At 42.8% G+C, this 22,938-nt stretch overlaps 1 protein-coding gene across 14 annotated transcripts in view; it reads left to right on the top strand.

Annotated features, from left to right (window-relative positions):
* LOC129047390 (E3 ubiquitin-protein ligase HERC2-like) overlaps positions 1 to 22,938 on the top strand; it is a 46,792-nt gene that overhangs the window by 5,641 nt on the left and 18,213 nt on the right. For 4 of the 14 annotated variants that reach the window (XM_063716470.1, XM_063716469.1, XM_063716468.1 and 1 more), the window contains exons 1-7: positions 303 to 435; positions 14,586 to 14,798; positions 17,915 to 18,153; positions 18,558 to 18,658; positions 19,115 to 19,271; positions 20,558 to 20,667; positions 22,351 to 22,526. In XM_063716470.1, coding sequence (XP_063572540.1) covers positions 22,491 to 22,526 — 36 coding nt within the window. In that variant the 5' untranslated portion in view covers positions 303 to 435; positions 14,586 to 14,798; positions 17,915 to 18,153; ... (2 more) ...; positions 20,558 to 20,667; positions 22,351 to 22,490. Of the gene's footprint in view, positions 1 to 300; positions 436 to 14,585; positions 14,799 to 17,914; positions 18,154 to 18,557; positions 18,659 to 19,114; positions 19,272 to 20,557; positions 20,668 to 21,255; positions 21,345 to 22,350; positions 22,527 to 22,938 lie in introns of those variants that run through there. The other 10 variants (XM_063716471.1, XM_063716472.1, XM_063716463.1 and 7 more) reach the window with 9 other exon arrangements.

Here is a 22,938-nt window from a genome sequence, read left to right as displayed (position 1 = left end):
GGGTTTCACCATGTTAGCCAGGACGGTCTTGATCTCCTGACCTCGTGATCCACCCGCCTCAGCCTCCCAAAGTGCTGGGATTACAGGTGTGAGCCACCGCACCCGGCCAATGTTTTGGTTTCTTTATGAAAATTTTACTGGGTCTGTTACAGATATGACTGATGTATTTTATTTTTAAGTTGTCAAACATTCAGTTCATGATGTGTGTTTAACTTTTCGGGGAGGGACATTTGCAGAGACTGACTAATGGTATGGCATTCTGAAAAGCGGTTACAGATTAAAAATTTTTTAATTCTGCAGATGATAGTGTTGAACAAAGTGGAACAAAGAAAGAAGATCTGGATGACAGAGAGAAAAAAGATGAAGAAGAAACTCCTACACCTGTATATAGTGCCAAGTGAATTCTGGACAGCTGGGTATGGGGCAAGCAACCAGGTAATCTTCTGAGTTTTGGCACTTTGGAAAGCTTGATCTGACACTCCTTTTCTAAATAACTTGGATGGATTATTAGTAATTTTTTGGTAACAATTTTTTTTTTTTTTTTTTTTGAGATGAAGTCTCACTGTGTTGCCCAGGCTGGAGTGCAGTGGCGGGATCTCGGCTCACTGCAAGCTCCGCCTCCCGGGTTCACACCATTCTCCTGCCTCAGGCTCAGCCTCCCGAGTAGCTGAGACTACAGGCACCTGCCACCATGCCTGGGTAATTTTTTGTAGTTTTAGTAGAGACGGGGTTTCACTGTGTTAGCCAGGATGGTCTCGATCTCCTGACCTTGTGATCTGCCTGCCTCGGCCTCCCAAAGTGCTGGGATTACAGGCGTGAGCCACCACACCTGGTCTGTTAACAATTTTTAAAAATGTAATTTAAAAAATTTAAATATTGTGGTAAAATATACATACCATAAAACTTAACCATTTTAACCATTTTTATGTGCACAGTTCATTGGCATTAAGTATATTCACATTGTTGCCCAGCCATCACCACCATCCATCTCTAGAACTTTTGCATTTTCTCTGACTGAAACTCTGTATCCATGAAACACTTAACTCCTTGCTGCCCCCAAGCAACCACCATTCTACTTTTGTCTCAGAATTTGACTACTCAAGGTGTCTCCTTATAAGGGGAATCATACAGTATTTGTCCTTTTGTGACTGGGTTATTGAACTTCTTAGGTCTGTGGGGTTCATCCGCATGTGTCAAAATTTTCTTCCTTTTAAAGGCTCAATACTAGTCCATTATATATGTAAGCCACATTTTATCCCTTCATCAGTGGACACTCAGGTTGCTTTCGTCTCTTGACTTGTGTGAGTAATGCTGCTATGAACATTGGTTTACAAGTGTCTTGAGTCTCTGCTTTTAATTCTTTGTGTCTATACCTAGGAGTGGAATTGGTCAATAGATTTTTTTGTTTTTGTTTGTTTTTTTGAGACCGAGTCTGGTTCCATCTCCCAGGCTGGAGTGTAGTGGTGCAATCTCGGCTCACTGCAAGCTCTGCTTCCCGGGTTCACGCCATTCTCCTGCCTCAGCCTCCCAAGTAGCTGGGACTACAGGCGCCCGCCACCACGCCCAGCTAATTTTTTTGTATTTTTAGTAGAGACGGGGTTTCACCGTGTTAGCCAGGATGGTCTCGATCTCCTGACCTCGTGATCCGCCTGCCTCGGCCTCCCAAAGTGCTGGGATTACAGGCGTGATCCACCGCGCCTGGCCAATAATGTGGTAGTTTTATGTTTAACTTATTATTTATTGTTATTTTTGAGATTATGTCTCACTCTGTCGCTCAGGCTGGAATGCAGTGATGTAATCATAGCTCACTGCAGCCTTGGACTCCTGAGCTGAAGTGATCTTTTTGCCTCAGCCTCCCAAGTAGCTGTGACTACAGGTGAACAACACCACGCTTGACTAATTAGAGACAGACTCTCACTGTGTTGCCCAGGCTAGTCTTACACTCCTGGCTTCAAGTGATCTTCCTGCCTCAGACTCCTGAGTTACTGAGATTACAGGTGTGAACCACTGCACCTGGCAGTAGATGTAACTTTTTGAGGAACCAGTAAACTGTTTTCCACAGTGGCTACACTGTTTTACATTCTTGCAGCCGTATACCAAGGTTCCAGTTTCTCCACGCCCTCACCAACACTTTTTCTTTTTTTTTCCTTGTCTGATGATAGCCATCCTTTTTTGTGTGAGTAGGTACAGCATCTCGTTGTTGTGATTTGCATTTCCCTGATGATTAGTCATGCTGAGCATCTTTTTACATGCTTATTCACCATTTGTATACATTTACTGGAGAAATGTCTGTTCAAATCCTTTGCACATTTTTTTTTTTTTTTTTTGGAGACGGAGTTTGGCTCTTGTTGCCCAGGCTGGAGTGCAGTGGCACAATCTTGGCTCATTGCAACCTCCACCTCCTGGGTTCAAGTGATTCTCCTGCCTCAGTTTCCTGAGTAACTGGGATTACAGGTACCTGCCACCATTCCTGGCTAATTTTTTGTGTTTTTAGTAGAGACGAGGTTTCACTATGTTGGCCAGGCTGATCTTGAACTCCTGACCTCGGGTGATCCACCCACCAAGGCCTCCCAAAGTGCTGGTATTACAGGCATGAGCCACTGTGCCTGGCCCTTTTGCCCATTTTTTAATTGAGTTTTTTGTTTTGGGTTATAGGAGTTCTTTATCATGGATGGAGTTCATAATCTCTTCCCTTTCTCCAACCCGGTGAAACCCATATATTTATTCTTTGCTTACTTTATTTTGTGTAATTAAATTTTTTAAATGTGTGATGCATTTTTGTTCCAATTAAAAATATACCTGGATTCTTATAAAAATGTATAGATGATAAAGATTTCACGTGACTGCCCACCCCAATTTCAGTTTTCCTCTAAGAGTTAGCCACTATTATCCCTTCAGTGTGGATATTCAGACTTTCTTTTCCTTGAATGGACATACCTGTGTAAATGTACATATATAAAAATAATTTGTGATGCCAGGCATGGTAGCTCACGCCTGTAATCCCAGCACTTTGGGATGCTGAGGTGAGAGAATTGCTTGAGGCCAGCAGTTTGAAGCTGCAGTGAACTGTGATTGTGCCACTACACCCAACCTGGGTGACTGGGTGAGACCCTGTCTCTTAGAAAAAGTCCGTATGTGGGGTTAATAATAGTACCTACCTTGTAGGCTATTATGGGCTCAGTACAGTAGGCTAGGCAAAGTGCCTATGCAGTTATCTTGTGTGTAGTAAGTACCAGCATATACTACCTGTTATCCAGAAGTTTGCTGAAATGTGCCTTGTATTTTCTCTCTTTCCATTTTGGTCAGTTTTAGTAGAAGTTATCAGTTTAATTGAGTTTTTTCAAAGAGCCAGTTGTTGGTTTTATTGATTTTGTTTGTTTTGTTTTTCATTGATTTCTGTTTACTCTTTATTATTTCCTTTTTTCTGCTGCTTTGGGTTCCATTTGCTCTTCTGTCTCTTCTAGTTTTTTTTTTTGAGACACAGAGTCTCGCTCTGACTCCCAGGCTGGAGTGCATTGGCACCATCTCAGCTCACTGCAAGCTCCGCCTCCCGGATTCACACCATTCTCCTTCCTCAACCTCCCGAGTTGCTGGGACTACAGGCGCCCGTCACCACGCCCGGCTAATTTTTTGTATTTTTAGTAGAGGCGGGGTTTCACCATGTTAGCCAGCATGGTCTCGATCTCGCGACCTCATGATCTGCCCGCCTTGGCCTCCCAAAGTGCTAGGATTACAGGTGTGAGTCACCACACCCGTCCCTCTTCTAGTTTTTTAAGGTAAAGGCTTAGATCATTGACTTTAGATTTTTTGTCTTTTCTAACAGGTGTTCAAAACTATAACATAAATTTATCTCTAAGCGTTGTTTAGCCACATTTCACAAATTTGGAAATGTTTATTTATTTTCATCTTCATTCAGTTGAAAATATTTTCTAATTTCCCTTTTAATTTCTTCTTTTACCCACTTATTATTTGGAAATGTGTTATTTCATTTCTAAATGTTTGGGGATTTTCAAATATCTCTTGTTAACAATTTCTAAATTAGTTGTAGTCAGAGAAAATATTCTGTGATTTCAATGTTGAGGCTTGTCTTAAGCCCCAGAATATGATCTGTTCTGTGGAATGTTTCATGCACACGTAATAAGAATGTGGCCGGGTACGGTGACTCATGCCTGTAATCCCAGCACTTTGGGAGGCCAAGGTGGGTGGATTACTTGAGGTCAGGAGTTCGAGACCAGCCTGGCCAACATGGTGAAACACTGTCTCTACGAAAAATACAAAAATTAACTGGGTCTGGTGGTGGGCGCCTGTAATCTCGATTGTGCCACTGCATTTTATTCTGGGTGACAAAGTGAGACTATGTCTCAAAAAAAAAGAAAAATGTGTATTTTGCTGCCCCGTAAAGCTTAATGAGATCAAGTTGATAGTGTTCAGGTATCCTTGACTTGAAATAATTTTCTGCCTACTTGTTCTATTCACTGTTAGAAGAGGAGTTGAACTAACACACAAGGTTGGATTACCACATTAGTTTGACATGAATCTCAGAGATCTTACCCGTTCCTGATTACTTAGTAACTTTAAAGATACAAGTAATATCCTCACTTGTGTGCTCAGGCAAAGTGGGGAGAGATGTGGGACAAGCTGTGCAACTCCCCCAAGTCCGTCCTCTTTGAACCCCGCCTGAGAGATGAGACCTCTCACTGAGGCGTGCCGTCCCCTCACTGAGGCATGTCGTCCTCTCAGGTCTGTCGTCCCCTCACTGAGGCGTGTCGTCCCCTCAGGTGTGTCGTCCCCTCACTGAGGCATGTCGTCCCCTCAGGTGTGTCGTCCCCTCACTGAGGCGTGCCGCCCCCTCACTGAGGCGTGTCGTCCCCTCACTGAGGCGTGTCGTCCCCTCACTGAGGCGTGTCGTCCCCTCACTGAGGCGTGTCGTCCCCTCACTGAGGTGTGTTGTCCCCTCACTGAGGCGTGTTGCCCTCTCACTGAGGCGTGTCGTCTTCTCACTGAGGTGTGTCATCATCTCACTGAACAAGGAGCATTAAGGATGTGCAGTGTTCCCATTTTGTAGTCAGATGGTTTATACACCTTAGGGAACCTTTTCCAGGGAGCCATGTCCCATAAGTCTGTGGATTTTAGGTATGTTTACCAAACACAATCCTCAACTAACCACATCTTGCTAAAAACATTTCATAGATAAGGACTTTTTTCCTAGCAAATACTAGTCATTTATTTACAGAGAAGCCAGTCTCAGCATCTCAGCGTTCTGGGGAGATGAGCCCCAGTGACTGGCCTTTATTTCCCTGGAGTATCTCCATTGTGCTGGGGAGGCATGAAGAGCAATTTCACTGCTTAGTTCCTCTTCTGAGGAGAATTGAAATCTCTCATGCTAATTATGGATTATTTTCTTTCAGCTCTGCAGTTTTTGCTTCATGTATTTGAAAACTATGTTATAAGGTGCATGCAGTTTTTTTCTTTTTTTTTTTTTGGAGACGGAGTGTTGTGTGTCCCACAGGCTGGAGTGCAGTGGCGCGATCTCAGCTCACTGCAACCTCAGCCTCACAGGTTCACGGCATTCTCCTGCCTCAGCCTCCCGAGTAGCTGGGACTACCGGTGCCCGCCACCACGCCCGGCTAATCTTTTTGTATTTTTAATGGAGACGGGGTTTCGCCGTGTTAGCCAGGATGGTCTCAATCTACTGACCTCATGATCTGCACGCCTCGGCCTCCCAAAGTGCTGGGATTACAGGCGTGAGCCACCATGCCCAGCCAGGTGCATGCACTTTTAGGATTTTTATGTCATTTTCATAAATTTGACCCCCTTTATCTCCGGTGATATTCTTTGTTGTGAAGTAACCTTGGTCTGACTACCCTCTTTTCTTCTGATTTGGTGTTTGCATAGTGTGTTTGCCTGGTTTAGCTTTTTTCACTTTCAACCTTTGTGTATATGTAAAGTGGATTTCTTTTAGGTATCATATAATTAGGTCTTGCTTCTTTATTCACCCTGACAACCTCTGTTTTTTATTTGGAATCTTTAGACCACTTGGGTTTAAATCTATCATCTCTGGCATTTTCAGGTACATCTTTAACTTGTCACTCTCCACTTGCAAATGGTATTAACGCTGCCTGAGCTGCGGGGCAATGCTCTGACCACAGCTTCCTGCTTCTGACCTGTTCTTGGTTGGTTGTGTTGCTGTGTCATATGTCCAAGTGAACACCACGGCCTGGCTAATTCTGTATTTTTGAGTAGAGACAGGGTTTCGTCATGTTTGTCGGGCTGGTTTCGAACTCCTGACCTCAGGTGGTCCACCTGCCTTGGCCTCCCAAAAGCCACCACGACCGGCCAAAAAAAAAGTATTTATGTTAACCTACATGTTTATCATTTTGGGCCCTTAAGGTTTTGTTTATATCCCAGTTGCCCTCTGGTATCATTTTCCTTCAGTTTGAAGATCTTCATTTATCATTTCTAGATCTGCTGGCAGAGAAGTTTTTCAGTCTGTCTGGTTATCAATTTTGGCTTTATCTCTGACTCTACACAAATCACTTTGTCTCACCTTGGGCCTCTCATGTATAAAATAGGAGTAAGTGGCCGGGTGCGGTGGCTCACGCCTGTAATCTCAGCACTTTGGGAGGGCGAGGCGGGTGGGTCACGAGGTCAGGAGATTGAGACCATCCTAGCTAACACGGTGAAACCCCATCTCTACTAAAAATACAAAAAAATTAGCTGGGCGTGGTGGCAGGCACCTGTAGTCCCAGCTACTCGGGAGGCTGAGGCAGGAGAATGGCGTGAACCCAGGAGGCAGAGCTTGTAGTGAGCCGAGATCACACCACTGCACTCCAGCCTGGGTGACAGAGTGAGACTCTGTCTCAAAAAAAAAAAAAAAAAAAAAAAAGGAATAAGTATAATATAATGTAAATAATTAAAATTATATAATATATATAAAATAAGTGAATACTTATCAGAGAGTTGCTGTGCAAATGACATGAAATAATGCACTTGAAGCTTCTAAGTCAGTGCCTGGCGCATACTGTTTGATAAACATTTGTTGTGATTTTTAAAATCTGTTGTTTTGCCTTTCTCCTTCTTTCCCCTCACCTAGCTATCAAAGTACCTACAGTTATGGGTGGGTAACTAGCCACGAAGTATACCTTTCTTGCTCAGATTAAAGCCCAGCTTGTTGACTCAGGGCAGCTTTAATGAAGAGGGTTTACTTGGAAGCCCTGCTTGCTCACAGGTATGGAGCTTTCGCAGAACCGACTCTCTACCTGGCAGCCTTGAAGGGGCTTGGATTCAAAGCATGTTCTTCAGCCACGTCATCTTTAGTCAAACTGCAGGTGGAATTTGTCGCTTTTAGAATAGCTCCTATTCCTTTCATTCCTTTTTTTTCTTTTTTGCTTTTGCATCTCAACCTAAAAAGAAAAACACATTAATTTGAGCCATAGGAATTTAAAACTTGCTTTTTCTTTTGCTTAGATACGTTTGACTAAAACTTCCTTTTTCACAGGTTTATTTTTTCCAATATTTTATTATGAAAAAAAAATACGGAAAAGTTGAAAGAATTTTACAGTGCGCACCCACATATTCACCACCTAAGACTGTGCCGCTGGCATCATCCCACTTGCTTTATCACTGCTCTCTCCACCTTTTCGTCCCTCTATTCATCCATCAGTCCCTCACATTTTTTTTGCAGTGTTTCCAAGGAGACCTCTGGACACTTGCTTCTCAACACTGCAGCGTGTAGGCCCTCAGCAGGAGTTCAGAAGTGCACATTTCACAGTGAACCTTCTGAGAGTGTTGACAAATCACAGCTTTTCTTTTTGTCTAATGAAAAGGGCTTGCTGGCCATTGGGTGTTGTAATCTCTTAGGAGAGTAAACTCTTAGTGACTATCTAAATCATTCCTAATAATTCTCTCTGCTGTGTAAAGTAGGTCTAGGAGGACCCTCTCTGACATTGTTGTTAGCATAGGTTTTAGCTTAAGGTTTTGTAAATGCTGCTTATCAAAGTGATGAAGTTCCCATTTGTTACTGTTTTTTGAGAATTTTTATGCATGAGTATTGAGTTTTGTCATTTGCTTTTTCTTTTGTTTTTTTTTTTTGAGACGGAGTCTCGCTCTGTGGCCCAGGCTGGAGTCCAGTGGCGTGATCTTGACTCATTGCCAGCTCTGCCTCCCAGGTTCACGCCATTCTCCTGCCTCAGCCTCCTGTAGCTGGGATTACAGGTGTCCGCCACCACGCCCTGCTAATTTTTTATATTTTTAGTAGAGACGGGGTTTCACTGTATTAGCCAGGAAGGTCTCGATCTCCTGACCTTGTGATTTGCCCGCCTCGGCCTTGCAGAGTGCTGGGATTACAGGCGTGAGCCACTGTGCCCAGCCTGTCATTTGCTTTTTCTAAATCAATTGATTTGTAATCATGCAATTTCTGTTCTTTAGCCTATTAATAGGGTGGGTTACATTGATTTTTGACTGTTGAACCAGCTTTGCATTCCTGCAGTGAAACTACTTGGCGATGATGTGTAATTCTTTTTATATTTTGTTTAATTCTACTTGCTAATAATTCACTGAATATTTTTGTGTCTATGTATATATTGTCCTGTAGTTTGTACTGTCTTTAGGTTCGATATCATGCTAATATTAGCTTCTTAAAATGAATTGGGAGGTTTTTCCTTTTCTAGTTTCCAGAAGAGATTGTTTTGAGTCTGTGTTAATTCTTTTTTAATGTTTGATGGAATTATCCAGTGAATTCATTTGGGTCTGGTAATTTCTTTTTTCTCGGGATTCTTAGAATTATGAATTCAGTTTTCTTAATAGTAGTTAGGGCTATTCAGATGATCTATTTTATATTTGGTGAGTTGTAGTAATTTGTATTATTTGAGGAATAAGTCCATTTTGCCCAAGTTGTCAAATTTATGTGTGTAGAGTTGTTCCTAGTAATTCCTAATTAATTATCTTTTTTGATATCTTTAGAGTCTGTGACATCACTAATGTTGGTAATTTATGTCTGTTTTTTTTTTTTTTTTTTTTTTGGTCAGTATTGCTGAGAGAGGTGTGTCAGTTTTATTGATCTTTTCAAAGAAGCAGCTTTTTGCTTTACTGTTTATTGTTTTTTTGTTTTCACTTTGTTTCTACTCTTACCTTAATTATTTCTTCGTTTCTGTTTACTTTTGGGTTTATTTTGCTATTTTTTTTTCTTTTAGGTTGTCGAGGTGGGCACTTATATTATTGATTTGTTTCCAAGTTTCTAACGTACCATTCATTTAGTGCTGTAAATTTCTCTCTCATCACCCACTGTAGCTCTTTCCCATTCATTTTGATGTATAGTACTTGCATTTTCTCTCAGTTCAGAATATATTTTAAAATTTCCCTTGAGACTTCCTCTTAGATCCATGGGTTATTTAGAAGTTTTAAAGTTTAGTTTCTGAGAGTTAGGCAATTTTCCTGTAATTGTTCTCTTGTTGACTTCTAATTTGTCTCCATTGTTTGAGGGAACATATGCTGTGTGATTGTAATTTCAAAAAATTTGTTAGGTTTGTTTTATGCCTCAGAATATGTTCTAACTTAGTATTTGTGGATACTTGAACAGATTATGTATTCTGCTGTTATTGGCTGGAGTGTTCTATAAATTTTGATTGGATCTAGTTGATTGATGGTGATGTTGAGTTCTATATCCTGGCAGCCTTTCTGTCTCCTAATTTTATTAGCTGTAGAGAGAGATTTTGAGGTCTCCAACTATAAAAGTATAAATGTCTTTTTCTCCTTTCAGTTCTGTTCATTGTTTTTTGTTTCAAATTGCTGCATCTTAATGGTGTATTGACCAAGTTCTAATTTTGTAATGTTGCCGTCTGTTCCTGGTAATTATCTTTTTCTTTTTTTTTGTTTTTTTCTTGAGACAGAGTTTCGGTCCTTTTGGCTAGGCAGGACTGAAGTGGCGCGATCTCAGCTCATCAACCTCCAAACCCACCAGGTTCAAGTGATTCTCCTGCCTCAGCCTCCTGAGTAGCTGTGATTATAGGGGCCCGCCATCACGCCCAGCTAATTTTTGTATTTTAGTAGAGATGGGGTTTTGTCATGTTGGCCAGGCTGGTCTCAAACTCTTGAGCTCAGGTGATCCACCCACCTTGGCCTCCCAAAGTGCTAGGATTACAGGCGTGAGCCACTGTGCCCAGCCCTCTTGGTAATTATCTTTGCTGTGAAGCTTACTTTATTTGGTATTAATGTAGCCAACTTCTGCTGTCCTTTCAGTAATGTTTGCATGATCTTTCTTTTTCTGTGCTTCTGTTTTCAGTTTGCCTATTTGAAGTCACTTTCTTATGGACAACATGTAGTTGGATCATGTTCTCTAGCCTATTCTCCCAGTGTCTTTTAATGTATTCAGACTTTACATTTAATTTAATGTCATTATTGTTAAATTGAGGCTTAACACTGCCATTTTATTTTGTATTTTCTATTTCTTTTGTTTTTCATTTTTTTGGTTTGATTCTTCCTGGCTGTCTGTGGTTTACTTGACCATTTTTAGCATTTTATTTTGATTTTTCTGTAGTGTTTTAGAGTGTATCTTTTCGTATAGCTTTTTTAGTGGCTTTTCTAGGTACTATATTACATATAGATTGAGCATCTCTAAACCCAAAATCCAAAATCATAAATGCCCCAAAATTCAAAACTTTTGGGCACCCCAGCATGATGCCCCCAAGTAGAAAATTCCATTCATAGGTACTTAGCATGAATTTTGTTTCATGCACAAAATTATTAAGAATACTATATAAAATCACCTTCAGGCTCTCTGTATAAGGTATATATAAAACATAAATGAATGTATTTCGACTTGGGTCCTATCCCCAAAATATCTCATTATTTATATGCAAATATTCCTAAATCTGATAAAAATCTGAAATGCGGAGCACTTGTGCTCCTGAGCATTTTGTAAGGGACACTCAGCCTGTGTATGTATGAACACTTATTAGATTGTACCTGGTGTTGTCATTTACTAGTTTCAGGGATATAGAAACTACCTCCCCTGACGTTCCTTTATGTTCTCCTGTTCGTAATATACTTGCCTTAAATATTTCATTTGCTTACATTTATAACCACATATGACAATGTTATAATTTTTGGTTGAACCTTCAGACATAATTTAGCAAAATCAAGAGGTGAGGGAAAAGTCTGTTGTATTTATGCATTGGTGTGCTTGTCATCTCCTCCTTCCGGAAGTTCCAGGGTTTTCTTCTTTGATGGTTGCCATTCTGCTTAGAGAACTTCCATTAGCCTTTCTCTTGGTGTGGGTCTTCTGGTGACAAATTCTGTTTTACTTCCTCTGAGAATGTTTTGCTTTCCTTTTCATTCCCGAAGGACATTTTTGGTGGATATAAGAATTCTGGGTTAATGGTTCTTTTCATCATTTGAAAAATATTTTGTACTTTCAGCTGGCCTCCATGGTTTCTGATGAGAAATTTGCTGTCATTTGACCTGTTAATCCATGATAGTTGAGGTACTGTTTTTCTTTAGTGGCCTTTGAAATGTTTTCTTTGTCTTTTGTTTTTTGGAGTTTGGTTATGATATGTCTTAGTTTGGATTTCTTCGGATTCATCCTGTTTACGGTTTGCTTACCTTAGATCTGTAGGTTTATGTCTCTTGCCAAATTTGGGAAATTTTAAGCCATCACTTCTTAGAGTACACTTTCAACCCCAACTTCTTTTTTTATTTATTTATTTATTTATTTTTTTGAGACAGAGTCTTGCTGTGTCTCCCAGGCTGGAGTACAGTGGTGTAGTCTCGGCTCACTGCAAGCTCCGCCTCCCGGTCAACCCCACCTTGTTTCTCCTGTCCCTTTGTGAGTTCAGTGACTGGAGTTGTTATAGTCCCATAGGTCCCTGAGACTGTTTTGTTTTTTGTTTGTTTTTCTTTTCCGCGGGGACATATACTTCTTTCTTTTCTTTTTTTTTTTTTTTTGAGATGGAATCTCTCCCTGTTTTCCAGGCTGGAGTGCAATGGCACCATCTCGGTTCACTGTAACCGCCGCCTCCCGAGTTCAAACAATTCTCCTGTCTCAGCCTCTTGAGTAGCTGGGATTACAGGTGCCCGCCACCATGGCCAGCTAATTTTTGTATTTTTAGTAGAGATGGGGTTTCACCATGTTGACCAGGCGGGTCTCAAACTCCTGACCTTGTGATCCACCTGCCTTGGCCTCCCTAAGTGCTGGGATTACAGCTATGAGCCACCATGCCCCACCTTAGGGGCGTGTATTTCTTCTGTGTTATTCACATTGGGTAACTTCTATCTTTTACATCACTGATTCTTTGCCCTTTTTCCTCCACTCTACTGCTGTGTCCATTCACTGAGCTTTTTATTTTGGTTATTGTATTTTTCAGTTCTAAACTTCCTATTTGGTTTCTTTTTTTTTTTTTGTCTTCCTTTTCTTGTCTTAGGCTTTCTATTTTTTCATTTATTTCACATGTGTTTGTAATTGCTTGTTGAAGCCTTTTTATCATGACTGCTTTTAATTATTGGCCACATTATTCCCACATCTTTCATTGTGGTATTTCTATAATTGTTGTTTAAAATTTGGTTTTAGATCTTCCTGGTTCTTGGTATCATGAGTGACTTTCTCAATGGAACATGTTGTTAGGCGACTCTAGGTCTTACTTAAATCTTCTGTGTAAGTGGTTAAATCTTTCTGTGACCCTGCTCTGGCCGGGATAGGGCGTGCTTCACCTCATCGCTGGCAGCTGGAGACGAAGTCCAGGCTTCCCACTTTGCCTAGAGGCCCCTGGTTACTGTGAGGCAGGGGTAGGAGTTCTGACTCCCCAGTGGTGTCCATGGTTTGTGTATTTTCTCACCCACTGTTTTAGAATGTACATGAATGATGGACTGGGCAGTCAGGATTGCAATGGAATAAGCAGGAGGGTGTCAGGGAGAAGGGCACGTGGGTGCTCAAGGGCCGAGCTGCTTTCTTGGAGCTTTGGGGTTGTTTCTGGGCTCCGCAGCCAAGCAGAAGGGAGATGTATTATTTAAAGGCGGAAAATGCAGTGACTCTTCAGGAAGGGCTTAGCCCTTGAAGTGCTGGGCCAGCCTCCTTGCCTGAAGGGTGGCTCGGTGGCGATGCCCTGAGAAGGGCAGGGGCACTGCTTTACCTGTCAGTCTTTCACTTCTCCATCTTGAGCCCAGTGTGCAATTCAGTATTCTTCATGTCATTTTAAATAACTATTAGCTCTTAGCTGCAAAGCTTCAGCTCTCACATCCTACTGCTGGTGCTGGGCACAGTGTGCGTCACCCTGTGCCTTTCCAGGGAGTGGTGAGATGTGTCCCTCTCCTGCCTTCTAAGCCCCTCCCGTCCCGTGGAGAGCATATCCAGGGAATGGGTAGCCGGAAAACTGATGTCTTCTGCCCAAGGGGAGGCAGCCAGTAGGGGTGTTGCTATTACCTGTCAGGATCCAGGGCTGCGAGGCTGGTGACTGCTGGCCTCCAGGCTAGTAAGCAGCAGAGAGGCAGGCCCAGAAGAGCCCAGCTCTCACCCTGCCACTGGGAACTGTGGTGTTATAGGGGATTGGTGGGAGGTAACTTACAGTTCCCCTATAATGATCTGTACTCTGAGGTAGACGCATGCTTAATCGAAAGACCAGAATCCTTTGAATTATTTTCACTCATGTGATTGCCTTCTAGCTACTTACAAAACACTTCTTAGTATGGAAATTTTTGAAGATACATAGAAGTAAAGAGAATAATATAATGAAATATCACTTACTAGTTGGAATGTGTATTCTAACTGGTTACTTTATCTTCCTCTAAAATATGTCCATAAATGTGTTTCATGAGTCATGCGTACTGGGTAATTTTATCAAGACATCGTTTTTATTTTGAATTTGGTTTTTCAACATAAAAGTAATGGCTAGTGTTTTTCTCTGTTTAGGAGATGTGCTGCTGAAAAATATTGATTGATATTGACTTCAGAGTTCTGTGTTAGTAACTTTTTTTTTTTTTGGGGGAGACAGAGTCTCATTCCGTCACCCAGGCTAGAGTGCAGCAGCACAAGCTCAGCTCGCTGCAACCTTCCGCCTCCTGGGTTCAAGCGATTCTTGTGCCTCAGCGTCCTGAGTAGCTAGAATTCTAGGCGCGCACCACCACACCCAGCTAATTTTTGTATTTTTTTTTAGCAGAGAAGGGGTTTCGCCATGTTGGCCAGGCTGGTCTTGAACTCCTGACCTGAAGTGATCCACCCGCCTTGGCCTCCCAAAGTGTTGCGATTACAGGCGTGAGCCACTGTCCCGGCCAACTTTTATATGATGTTTTCAGAGAGGCAGTATGCCATGGTGGTTCAGAGTCTCTGTCATGTGCTTTACTCCTCTGTGTGGCCTCGGAGAAGTTGCTTAACCACTTGGTGCCTCAGTTTCTTCATCCATAAAATGGATTTACAACACTGCTTGACAGTGCTGGTTGTGAGGGTTGCCTGAATTCGTATGTGTAAAGTGGTTAAAACCGTTGTTGCCACATATCATGCCTTTGAGTACTACCTGTTGTCACCATCCATTTTCTCAACATTACAACAAACTGTGGCCACATTGTCCACAGGTGAGATGTTATCTTGTCTTGTTTTCTAGATGTGAATGAACTGAAGGGGTGTCTTTCTGTGCTGGTTAAAGAGCAGCAGGCCCTGGCCATTCAGTCAGCCACCACCACTCTCAGCCCCGTGACTCAAGCAGAGGCTGGTAATCTTGGAGCACTGTTTCATTGCCTTGAACCATTTTTCAGGAGAATGTCAAAGTTAAGTGGAAAAGCAGTGGCATTTCTCTGCCTCTTGTGGACAGAAAAAGGTAATATAACGCAAAGAAAGAATCCTAATGGGCCGGGCGTGGTGGCTCACGCCTGTAATCCCAGCACTTTGCGAGGCCGAGGCGGGTGGATCACGAGGTCAGGAGACCGAGACCATCCTGGTTAACACGGTGAAACCCTGTCTCTACTAAAAATACAAAAAAAATTAGCCAGGCGTGGTGGCGGGCGCCTGTAGTCCCAGCTACTTGGGAGGCTGAGGCAGGAGAATGGCATGAACCCAGGAGGCGGAGCTTGCAGTGAGCTGAGGTCGTGTCACCACACTCCAGCCTGGGCGACAGAGTGAGACTCCGTCTCAAAAAAAAAAAAAAAAGAATCCTAATGCCAGTTAAATATAAAATTCAGACTGTTTTGTTTCAGAAAGTTTAATTAAGATTTTCAATATAGTGTCTGTCTTCACCTTCTGAAATTTATTCTTGCTTTCCCTTTTTGTATGTTTTATGTAATCTGGAGAATGAATTTGCCAATTTGCTCATGTAGTAACAGACCATACTATGTAATCTCTGTCATTATTTATTCAATTAAACTTTTTTGTTTCTTTTTTTTTTTTTTTTTTTTTTGAGAGGCAACGTCTTGCACTGTCACCCAGGCTGGGGTGCAATGGTGTAATCATAGCTCATTCTAACCTTGAACTCTGGGTCTCTAGTGATCCTCCTGCTTCAGCCACCTGAGTAGCTGGGACTACAGGCACATGCAACCATGCCTGGCTAAATAAAAATAGTGTGTGTGTGTGTGTGTGTGTGTGTGTGTGTGTGTGTGTGTGTGTGTGTGTGTGTGTGTGTGTGTGTGTGTGTGTGTGTGTGTGTGTGTGTGTGTGTGTGTGTGTGTGTGTGTGTGTGTGTGTGTGTGTGTGTGTGTGTGTGTGTGTGTGTGTGTGTGTGTGTGTGTGTGTGTGTGTGTGTGTGTACGCATGGAGATGGGGTCTTGCTCCTGGCCTCAAGCAATCTTCCTGCTTCAACCACTCAGAGTACTGGGATTACAGGCATGAGACACTGCGCCTGGCTCTGTGTCATTATTTTAAAGACCTTTTTCTGTCAGTAACTGTGGAAGCCAGCCAAAGCTTTAGATCAGCTCAAGTATAAATTTGAAAATGAATTCTGAACATTGTGTACGTTTTATTTTGTTTTGCTGCTGGGTAAGGAGATAGATTGTAATGTTCAGTGCCCATCTAGTTTAGATGCTTCATGTTTTTCCTTCCTAATGTGATTTTCTTATTCTTTTATTACAAGAGATGCTTTTAGGCCGGGCGCGGTGGCTCACGCCTGTAATCCCAGCACTTTGGGAGGCTGAGGCGGGCGGATCACCTGAGGTCGGGAGTTTGAGATCTGACCAATATGGAGAAACCCTGTCTCTGCTAAAAATAAAAAAATTAGCCAGGGCATGGTGGCACATGCCTGTAATCCCAGCTACTCGGGAGGCTGAGGTAGGAGAATTGCTTGAACTGGGGAGGTGGAGGTTGCAGTGAGCGGAGATCGTGCCGTTGGACTCCAGCCTGGGCAACAAGAATGAAACCCTGTCTCAAAAAGAAAAAAAAAAAGTGGGGATGCTTTTGGGCATATGAGTTTTAATTTGTTGATGCCTGATAATATATTACAGATTTCCTATATTTGCTGACAGCCACTAGAATGTTTAAAGCTTATGTAAAATTGTACTTTTCCAAAATGAAGCTGTCTATCAGACTTTTGTCCTCAGAAGGCTGAACTACAAGATTGCCAGATGAAACTATATTTTGTGTAGTTAGGAGTGTTGGCTTTATTTGACTGTGATAGTGACTTTGACTCCCTGGAGAGCACATAGAAAGTACAGGAGGCAGGAAGAAACAAAGCAAAACCCTGATCATCTTGCTCGCCAGAGACACGAGCGATACTTGCAGCTTGTTTCCTTGTTTTCTTACGTTTTAATTTTTGTGTTTGTTTTCCTTTTTTGTTTCCTTATGTTTAAATATAGTTGAAATCACATTACAGTTGGCTCTCTGTATCTGGGTTTCACATCCACAGATTCAACCAACTGTGGATCGAAAATATTGGAAGAAAAGCAATAAAAAACAACACAACAATTAAGAAATACAAATAACAATACAATATAACAACTAATTACAGAGCATTTACCTTGTATTAGGTGTTAATCTAGAGATGATTTTGTTTGTTTGTTTGTTTTGACATGGGGGTCTCACTGTTGCCCAGGGCAGTGGGGCTATCATGGCTCCCTGCAGCCTTGACCTCCTGGGCTCAAGTGATTCTCCCACCTCAGCCTCCCAAGTAGCTGGGACTGCAGGCGTGTGCCACGATGCCTGGCTAATTTTTGTATTTTTTGTAGAGCCGGGGTTTTGCCATGCTGGCCAAGCTGGTCTCAAACTCTTGACCTAAAGTGACTCACCCACCTCCTCTGACCACACTTGGCCCATGTGCTTCTCTTGTAAGGACTGTGTGTCCTGTTACATGTCTGTGTCTTGTCATGTTCATATTTCTCATTTAGGATTCGGGAGCAAAGATTTCCATCTTCCAGGTACCCAGTGCCCTTCTCAGAGGTTCTTGTGTTTCCTCTCTGAGCTCCCGGTGCATTATTCAGGCACTTGTGGATAAGCGTGTACCGTTGCCCCGGCCAGCCATGTTCTTCTTTGCCATTTTTATTACACATGGTATCTTGGGGAGATCCTTCTATAACATCCCTGTTTGTTGTTTTTTGTTTTGTTTTGTTTTGTTTTGTTTTTTTGAGATGGAGTCTTGCTCTGCCTCCCAGGCTGGAGTGCAGTGGTGCGATCTTGGCTCACTGCAGCCTCCGCCTCCCAGGTTCAAGCGATTTGCCTGCCTCAGCCTCCGAGTAGCTGGGATTACAGGCATGTCACCACCACACCTGGCTACCTTTTGTATTTTTAGTGGAGACAGGGTTTCGTCCTGTTGGCCAGGCTGGTCTTGAACTCCATATCACCTGTTTTTATAGCGTATCCCCTGATCATGAAAGCAAATTTTAGTAAATTTGGAGAATATATAGTAGCAATACTGTAATATACATATATTAGAAATATGATATACTATAAAGTATAAAATAAAATTATTTTCTATGCATAATTGAGTTGAGATTATGCCTTTTTGTATTCTAGCCTTTTCTCTCTTGTACAGGATGGTTTTTGTGGTGTACCATTTGCATAACCTTTTACTACATGCGGAATGAAACTGACTTGTGAAATTAACATACGCAAGTAGCGAAAAGCTTAAAAACACACAGGACGGTGATGAGCACCATCCTCAGAAGAGGGCGACTCCCCACGGGGTGGCTCAAGCACACAGGGCTTCACCCGCGGCCAGGAGCAGACCCCGAGTGGAGGACGCCGGAGCTGGGGTGAGCCAGGCTAGCCTGTGCGTCTCTGCTGCTCTTCTTCCAGCTCCTCTCCGGCCTGGTCTCCCATGTGGGGTTTATTCTCCCTCTGTTTATGTATTTATCTGTTTATCGTCTGCTTCCTCCCACTAGAATCTCACTTTGGGAGGTCATTTCATGAGCATTTTCCCAAGACATTTAAAATTCCTTATACATTTCTTTGATGCTTAAAGAGAAAACTTTTCCTTTACAAAAGACATTTGATCAAAGTTGTTAAACAACGAAACTAAAAATCCACTTGTGATCCTGTCACTTGAAGAAAACCATTGGTCAGATTTTGGTACACACCCTTTCATAGTATTGATTTTATGTAGTATCTGCACCCTCCGCTGCTGACTGGTTGTATGTTCCGTGTGTGTCGTCTGCAGTTCCCGGCCTGTGAGCAAAGGTGTGGGGGGGCTCGCCAGAGTGGGATCCCGAGCGGCACTGTCTTTCGCCTTCGCCTTCCTGTGCAGGGCTTGGCGATCAGGTATGGTCCCTGGTGTGATGCGTTGTTCTGCTTCCCTAATCCATCAACAGTCTGGGTTTTGAGCTTGGTTCAGCCACCATGTGCCCTTCGGCTGATCCCTTGTGTTCTCTGTGCCTCGGTTTCCTTGCTTGTGAGATGAGAGGCTGCAGAGGCTGTTTCACTTTTCATGTCTGTGCTTTAAAGAAAAAAAAAGAGAGTGCATGCACCCTCACCCCCACGTCAGCCACTACCATGGAACACCTGAGTACAGACTTAATTCTAGAAGAATAAGAAGTTACTGTATTGCTCATGTGACAGCCGTGAAATACAGAATTGACTGGAACAGCTGTGCTAGATTTTGGCCTGTTGAGTGAGGGATTGGAAAGGTGACAGTGGCATCATCTCTCGCTGAGGGGTGGGAAGCCCAGCAGGAGAGTGAGGGGAGTGGGCGGGCTCCTCTGACATGTGTGTGCCCAGGCGAGAATGCGGACCTCTGCAGTGAGCTGTTGTAGGAGTCCCTGGACGCCCTGCGAGCACTTCCCGAGGCCTCGCTCTTCGATGAGAGCACCGGGTCCTCTCTGTGGCTGGAGGTGGTGGAGAGAGCGACCAGCTTCCTCAGGTCCGTTGTGATGGGGTGAGTTCTTTCCTTTCTTGCCTTCTGCACGCAGACAGCTGGCCTGCTTGAGGCTGGTTCTTACCACCCTCGCTTTAGAGCTAAGAAGCCTAGTAGGTTGGTTTCTCACCTCTGTTTTCAGCGGGCTTTCAGTGCTGTGATTCTGGGTCTGGGTTCTCAGCTTTTCAGGAGATTTGATATATGATACTCTGACTAGACCCAGGAAGCTGTGATACTAAATGAGATGGACGAGGGAGGATGCTTAGAGATTTGGCCATCAGTCATTCGTGGAGGGTTGAGCACTTACATTGTGTGTCTGTCTGTGATTAGGAGCTGCTGTCCTGAGTGCAGAGTGGCGCTTGGTTTGAAGTCTTATAGATAACGTGGGAGTAAACAACTACTCAAGATCAAATAGTTTAGTCCTTTAGCTGGTCTTTTTAGCGTAAAAAATTTTGAATAGGAATCATTTGTGTGTAAGAAAAACATGAATTCTGGTCTTAGGTGCTATGCATTTTTGTTAAGGTTTTTAAATTTAAAGAAAATATAAAATTCAACAGGGAGGACAGATGCAGAGGAAAAGTGAGGCCACTCCTCACTCCCCTTGCAGAGGTCAGCACTGTGCCTTCTTCCATCCGGCAGGAGGCCTTTGGCGTTTGCGTCCCTGGCTCTGAGTCCACTTCCTGAGCCTGCTGGTGAAGGCATCACCACAAATTTTTAACGCTGGAGGCCCTGAACATAGGCATGGAGTTGATTTCAAAAATTCAGCTGTAATATTGATGCCATAGGATCCTTTCTCCGCAGTCTTGGGATAGAATTTTAAAAAATTTATTATTGAGTAACATAGAAAAGTTAAAAATATTTCATTGATCAGAGATAAAAATTAGTGTAGACATTTTGCCTTCAGATTATCAGGTGGTTTTGGAGATTGGCTCTCTAATTCCGTAGGAGGATGTTGATACTGTTATAGTCTTACAAGTCATTGAAACTGGAAAAGATAGCTAGATATTCTTCTACTCATGTTTTTGATAATGAGATAAATTATTTTATGTTTCACAAACTTGGAGTATGTCATCTACTGTAATATAGTGTCTGAATGAATAATTTAAATAAAATATATTTCTGTAAGCTAATTTTACACTTTAAAAATCTCTGAAAAATTTGAGTAGCAAGTCTCATAAACTTGATTCTAAATATTAAAAATATATCCTTCCTTGGGAGGGAGCGTGTAGTAAACGTGTTAGTGTGATTGTAAGCATGCTGTCTTTCTGGAGGTCGCTTTGTTCCTGCATCCACTGTTTTCATTTCAGGGATGTTCACGGAACACCAGGCACCAAAGGGCCAGAAGCGTCCCCCTGCAGGACCAGCACTTGGCCCTGGCCATCCTGCTGGAGCTGGCTGTGCAGACAGGCACGCTGAGGTGAGGGCTGCCACAGACTGGGAACACTTTGGGGAAGCGGCTCTGTGTCCAAATACCTGTTGCATTGTGTTTGTTTCACTGAATCGTGTGTGACTGCAGCAGATGTGGTGCTCTGTAACCAGAGAACCATGTCCCAGAGCTCGCTCTCTCTTTTCCTTTTCTTCACTTCCTTTTTTTATGCTTAGTTTTCTAGACTGGGAATTTTTTTTTTTTTCAGTTTTCCTCATTTAATTATTTTTATTCCATGAATTTAAGATCCTAGATCTTTCATGTAAACATGCTCTTTGAGCTTCTTAACTGGTCTTTCCTATCAGCAAAAGGTGATGTCGTGTGCTGAAATCTTGGTGTCAATTCAGTGATTTAATTACCATGGCTTTACTTTCGTTTCCTTTCATATCCCAAGTATTGCTTCACTTCTATCTAGCTGTTTGCTTTTATTTTTGCTCCACCATGAAAAAAAAAGTTAATCTGTTTTTACTAGGAATAAATATCTTTTCTCCTTTGGCCAAATGTTGTTTGCCATCCTGATGTTGCTTCAGCTGTGGGACAGCGAGGCACAGGAGACTGACAATGAGCGTTCCGTCCAGGGCACCAGTGCCCCGCTTTTGCCCTTGCTGCAAAGGTTCCAGAGCATCATTTGCAGGAAGGATACGCCCCACTCCGAGGGCGACATGCACGTGGGTGTCATGATGGAACTTTGTGTGTAGGTGACACTCGAGTCTAGTTATTTTTTAAGCAAGACTGGCGTGCGTGTCCACGGCAGTATTTTTCTCTGGTGTGTGTGTGTTTGGTAGTAACAGCATTGAGTCAGATGAGACAGGTGTGGGAGGCCACTTGTTTGTGGAGAAGACTCGGATCAGTGAACACTGACTTCCTTGTCAGCACAGAACCAAGCTTGAAACATGCACTTTTAAATCAATACCAGAAAAGAACAATGAAAATAATGGCCTGCTTTGTTGGCCCTTCCTATGTACTGGGCTCTGTGCAGGGCGTGTCACCTGAGCTGTCACTCTGTTTAGTACCAGCTCCCCCCTTAACAGGTGTGGACACCGAGCTGGGGGAGGAGCAGGCGTGTGGGGCCCTGGGCCTAAACCTCCAGGACTGCTGGTCTTTACAGGTCAAGTACAAGTTGGATTTTGCCGGTTTTTTGGGAAAGTCTTAGGCATTCCAATATCATGCTTTGGTTTTTCTATTATTTGCAGTCTTTAATGATAATAGGGCTCTTCTGCCTTTAGAAGAATTAGAATTATGCAAATGAAAGTAGGTGTTCTCCAGAGTGGGCAACGTTTAGATGGAAATAAAGTTTTTGGTTTTAGATTTCAAGGCCAGCTTGAGATGCTGTGCTGGGTTCCCACAGAAGTGGTTCTGCCTTTCTCCGGGGGTCCTAGGCCTGTAGGGTGGTTTGGTTGTGCTAGTAATCTGTGTGGATTCAACTTACCTGTAGTATCATAAATGTATATATGCACAGTCAATGTTGTGTACATGTATACAGCAAATTTAGACATTTGTACAGTCAGTTTATATGCTGCATAAATATATAGCTGTATAGTATAACTGTATCATCGACATTGTCATTTGATGGGTCAAATGAGTCTATAGCAAAATAAAAAAAATAATTAAAGGCTAATTGTTACTTTAATTTTTCCCACCATTTCTGAATGTTTGTTTACTTTTCCTTTCTAGCTTTTGTGTGGCCCTCTGAGCCCCATTGAGAGTTTCCTGAGGTACCTCACCCTTCCACAAGACAACGAGCTTGCCATTGATCTGCGACAAATGGTGATTGTTGTCATGGCCCATTTAGACCGTCTGGCTACGCCCTGTAGATGCTTCCGCTGTGTAGCTCTCTGACGTCTCATAAGGTGTGTGTGCAAGAACCGTGTTCTCCATGTGTTTTGTAGCTAGTACCACTTCTAGGTTCTCATCCTGGGCCCATGTGGAGACTTGTTTTTTCTGGTATTGTTGGGGGGAGCTGGCTTATGGTTTTTAAACATGTTTGCTGTTGAAAGTATTATCCGTGTAGAGAGTGAGTGATGAGCAAGCTGAGGCACACAGGCCTGGGGACCCAACCTGGGGGCCCGCATTCCAGGTTCAGGTGGCACAGCCCCAGAGAGCTCCCCTTTATCCACAGCCCCAGGCCCTCCCACCTGCAGGGGGTTCCACAGCCTTCTTTATACTCTGAACACGGGCTGTGTTAGTATGTAATGCTGGTTATAGCAGTGACAGTATAATTATATATTATATCTGTTATGTAATAGTAATGGTAATAGTAGT

The sequence above is a fragment of the Pongo abelii genome, chromosome 16 (assembly GCF_028885655.2).
Source record: "Pongo abelii isolate AG06213 chromosome 16, NHGRI_mPonAbe1-v2.0_pri, whole genome shotgun sequence".
Taxonomy (NCBI): domain Eukaryota; kingdom Metazoa; phylum Chordata; class Mammalia; order Primates; family Hominidae; genus Pongo; species Pongo abelii.
The sequence above is the reverse complement of the archived record's forward strand: the minus strand, read 5'-3'. Positions and strand labels throughout refer to the sequence as shown.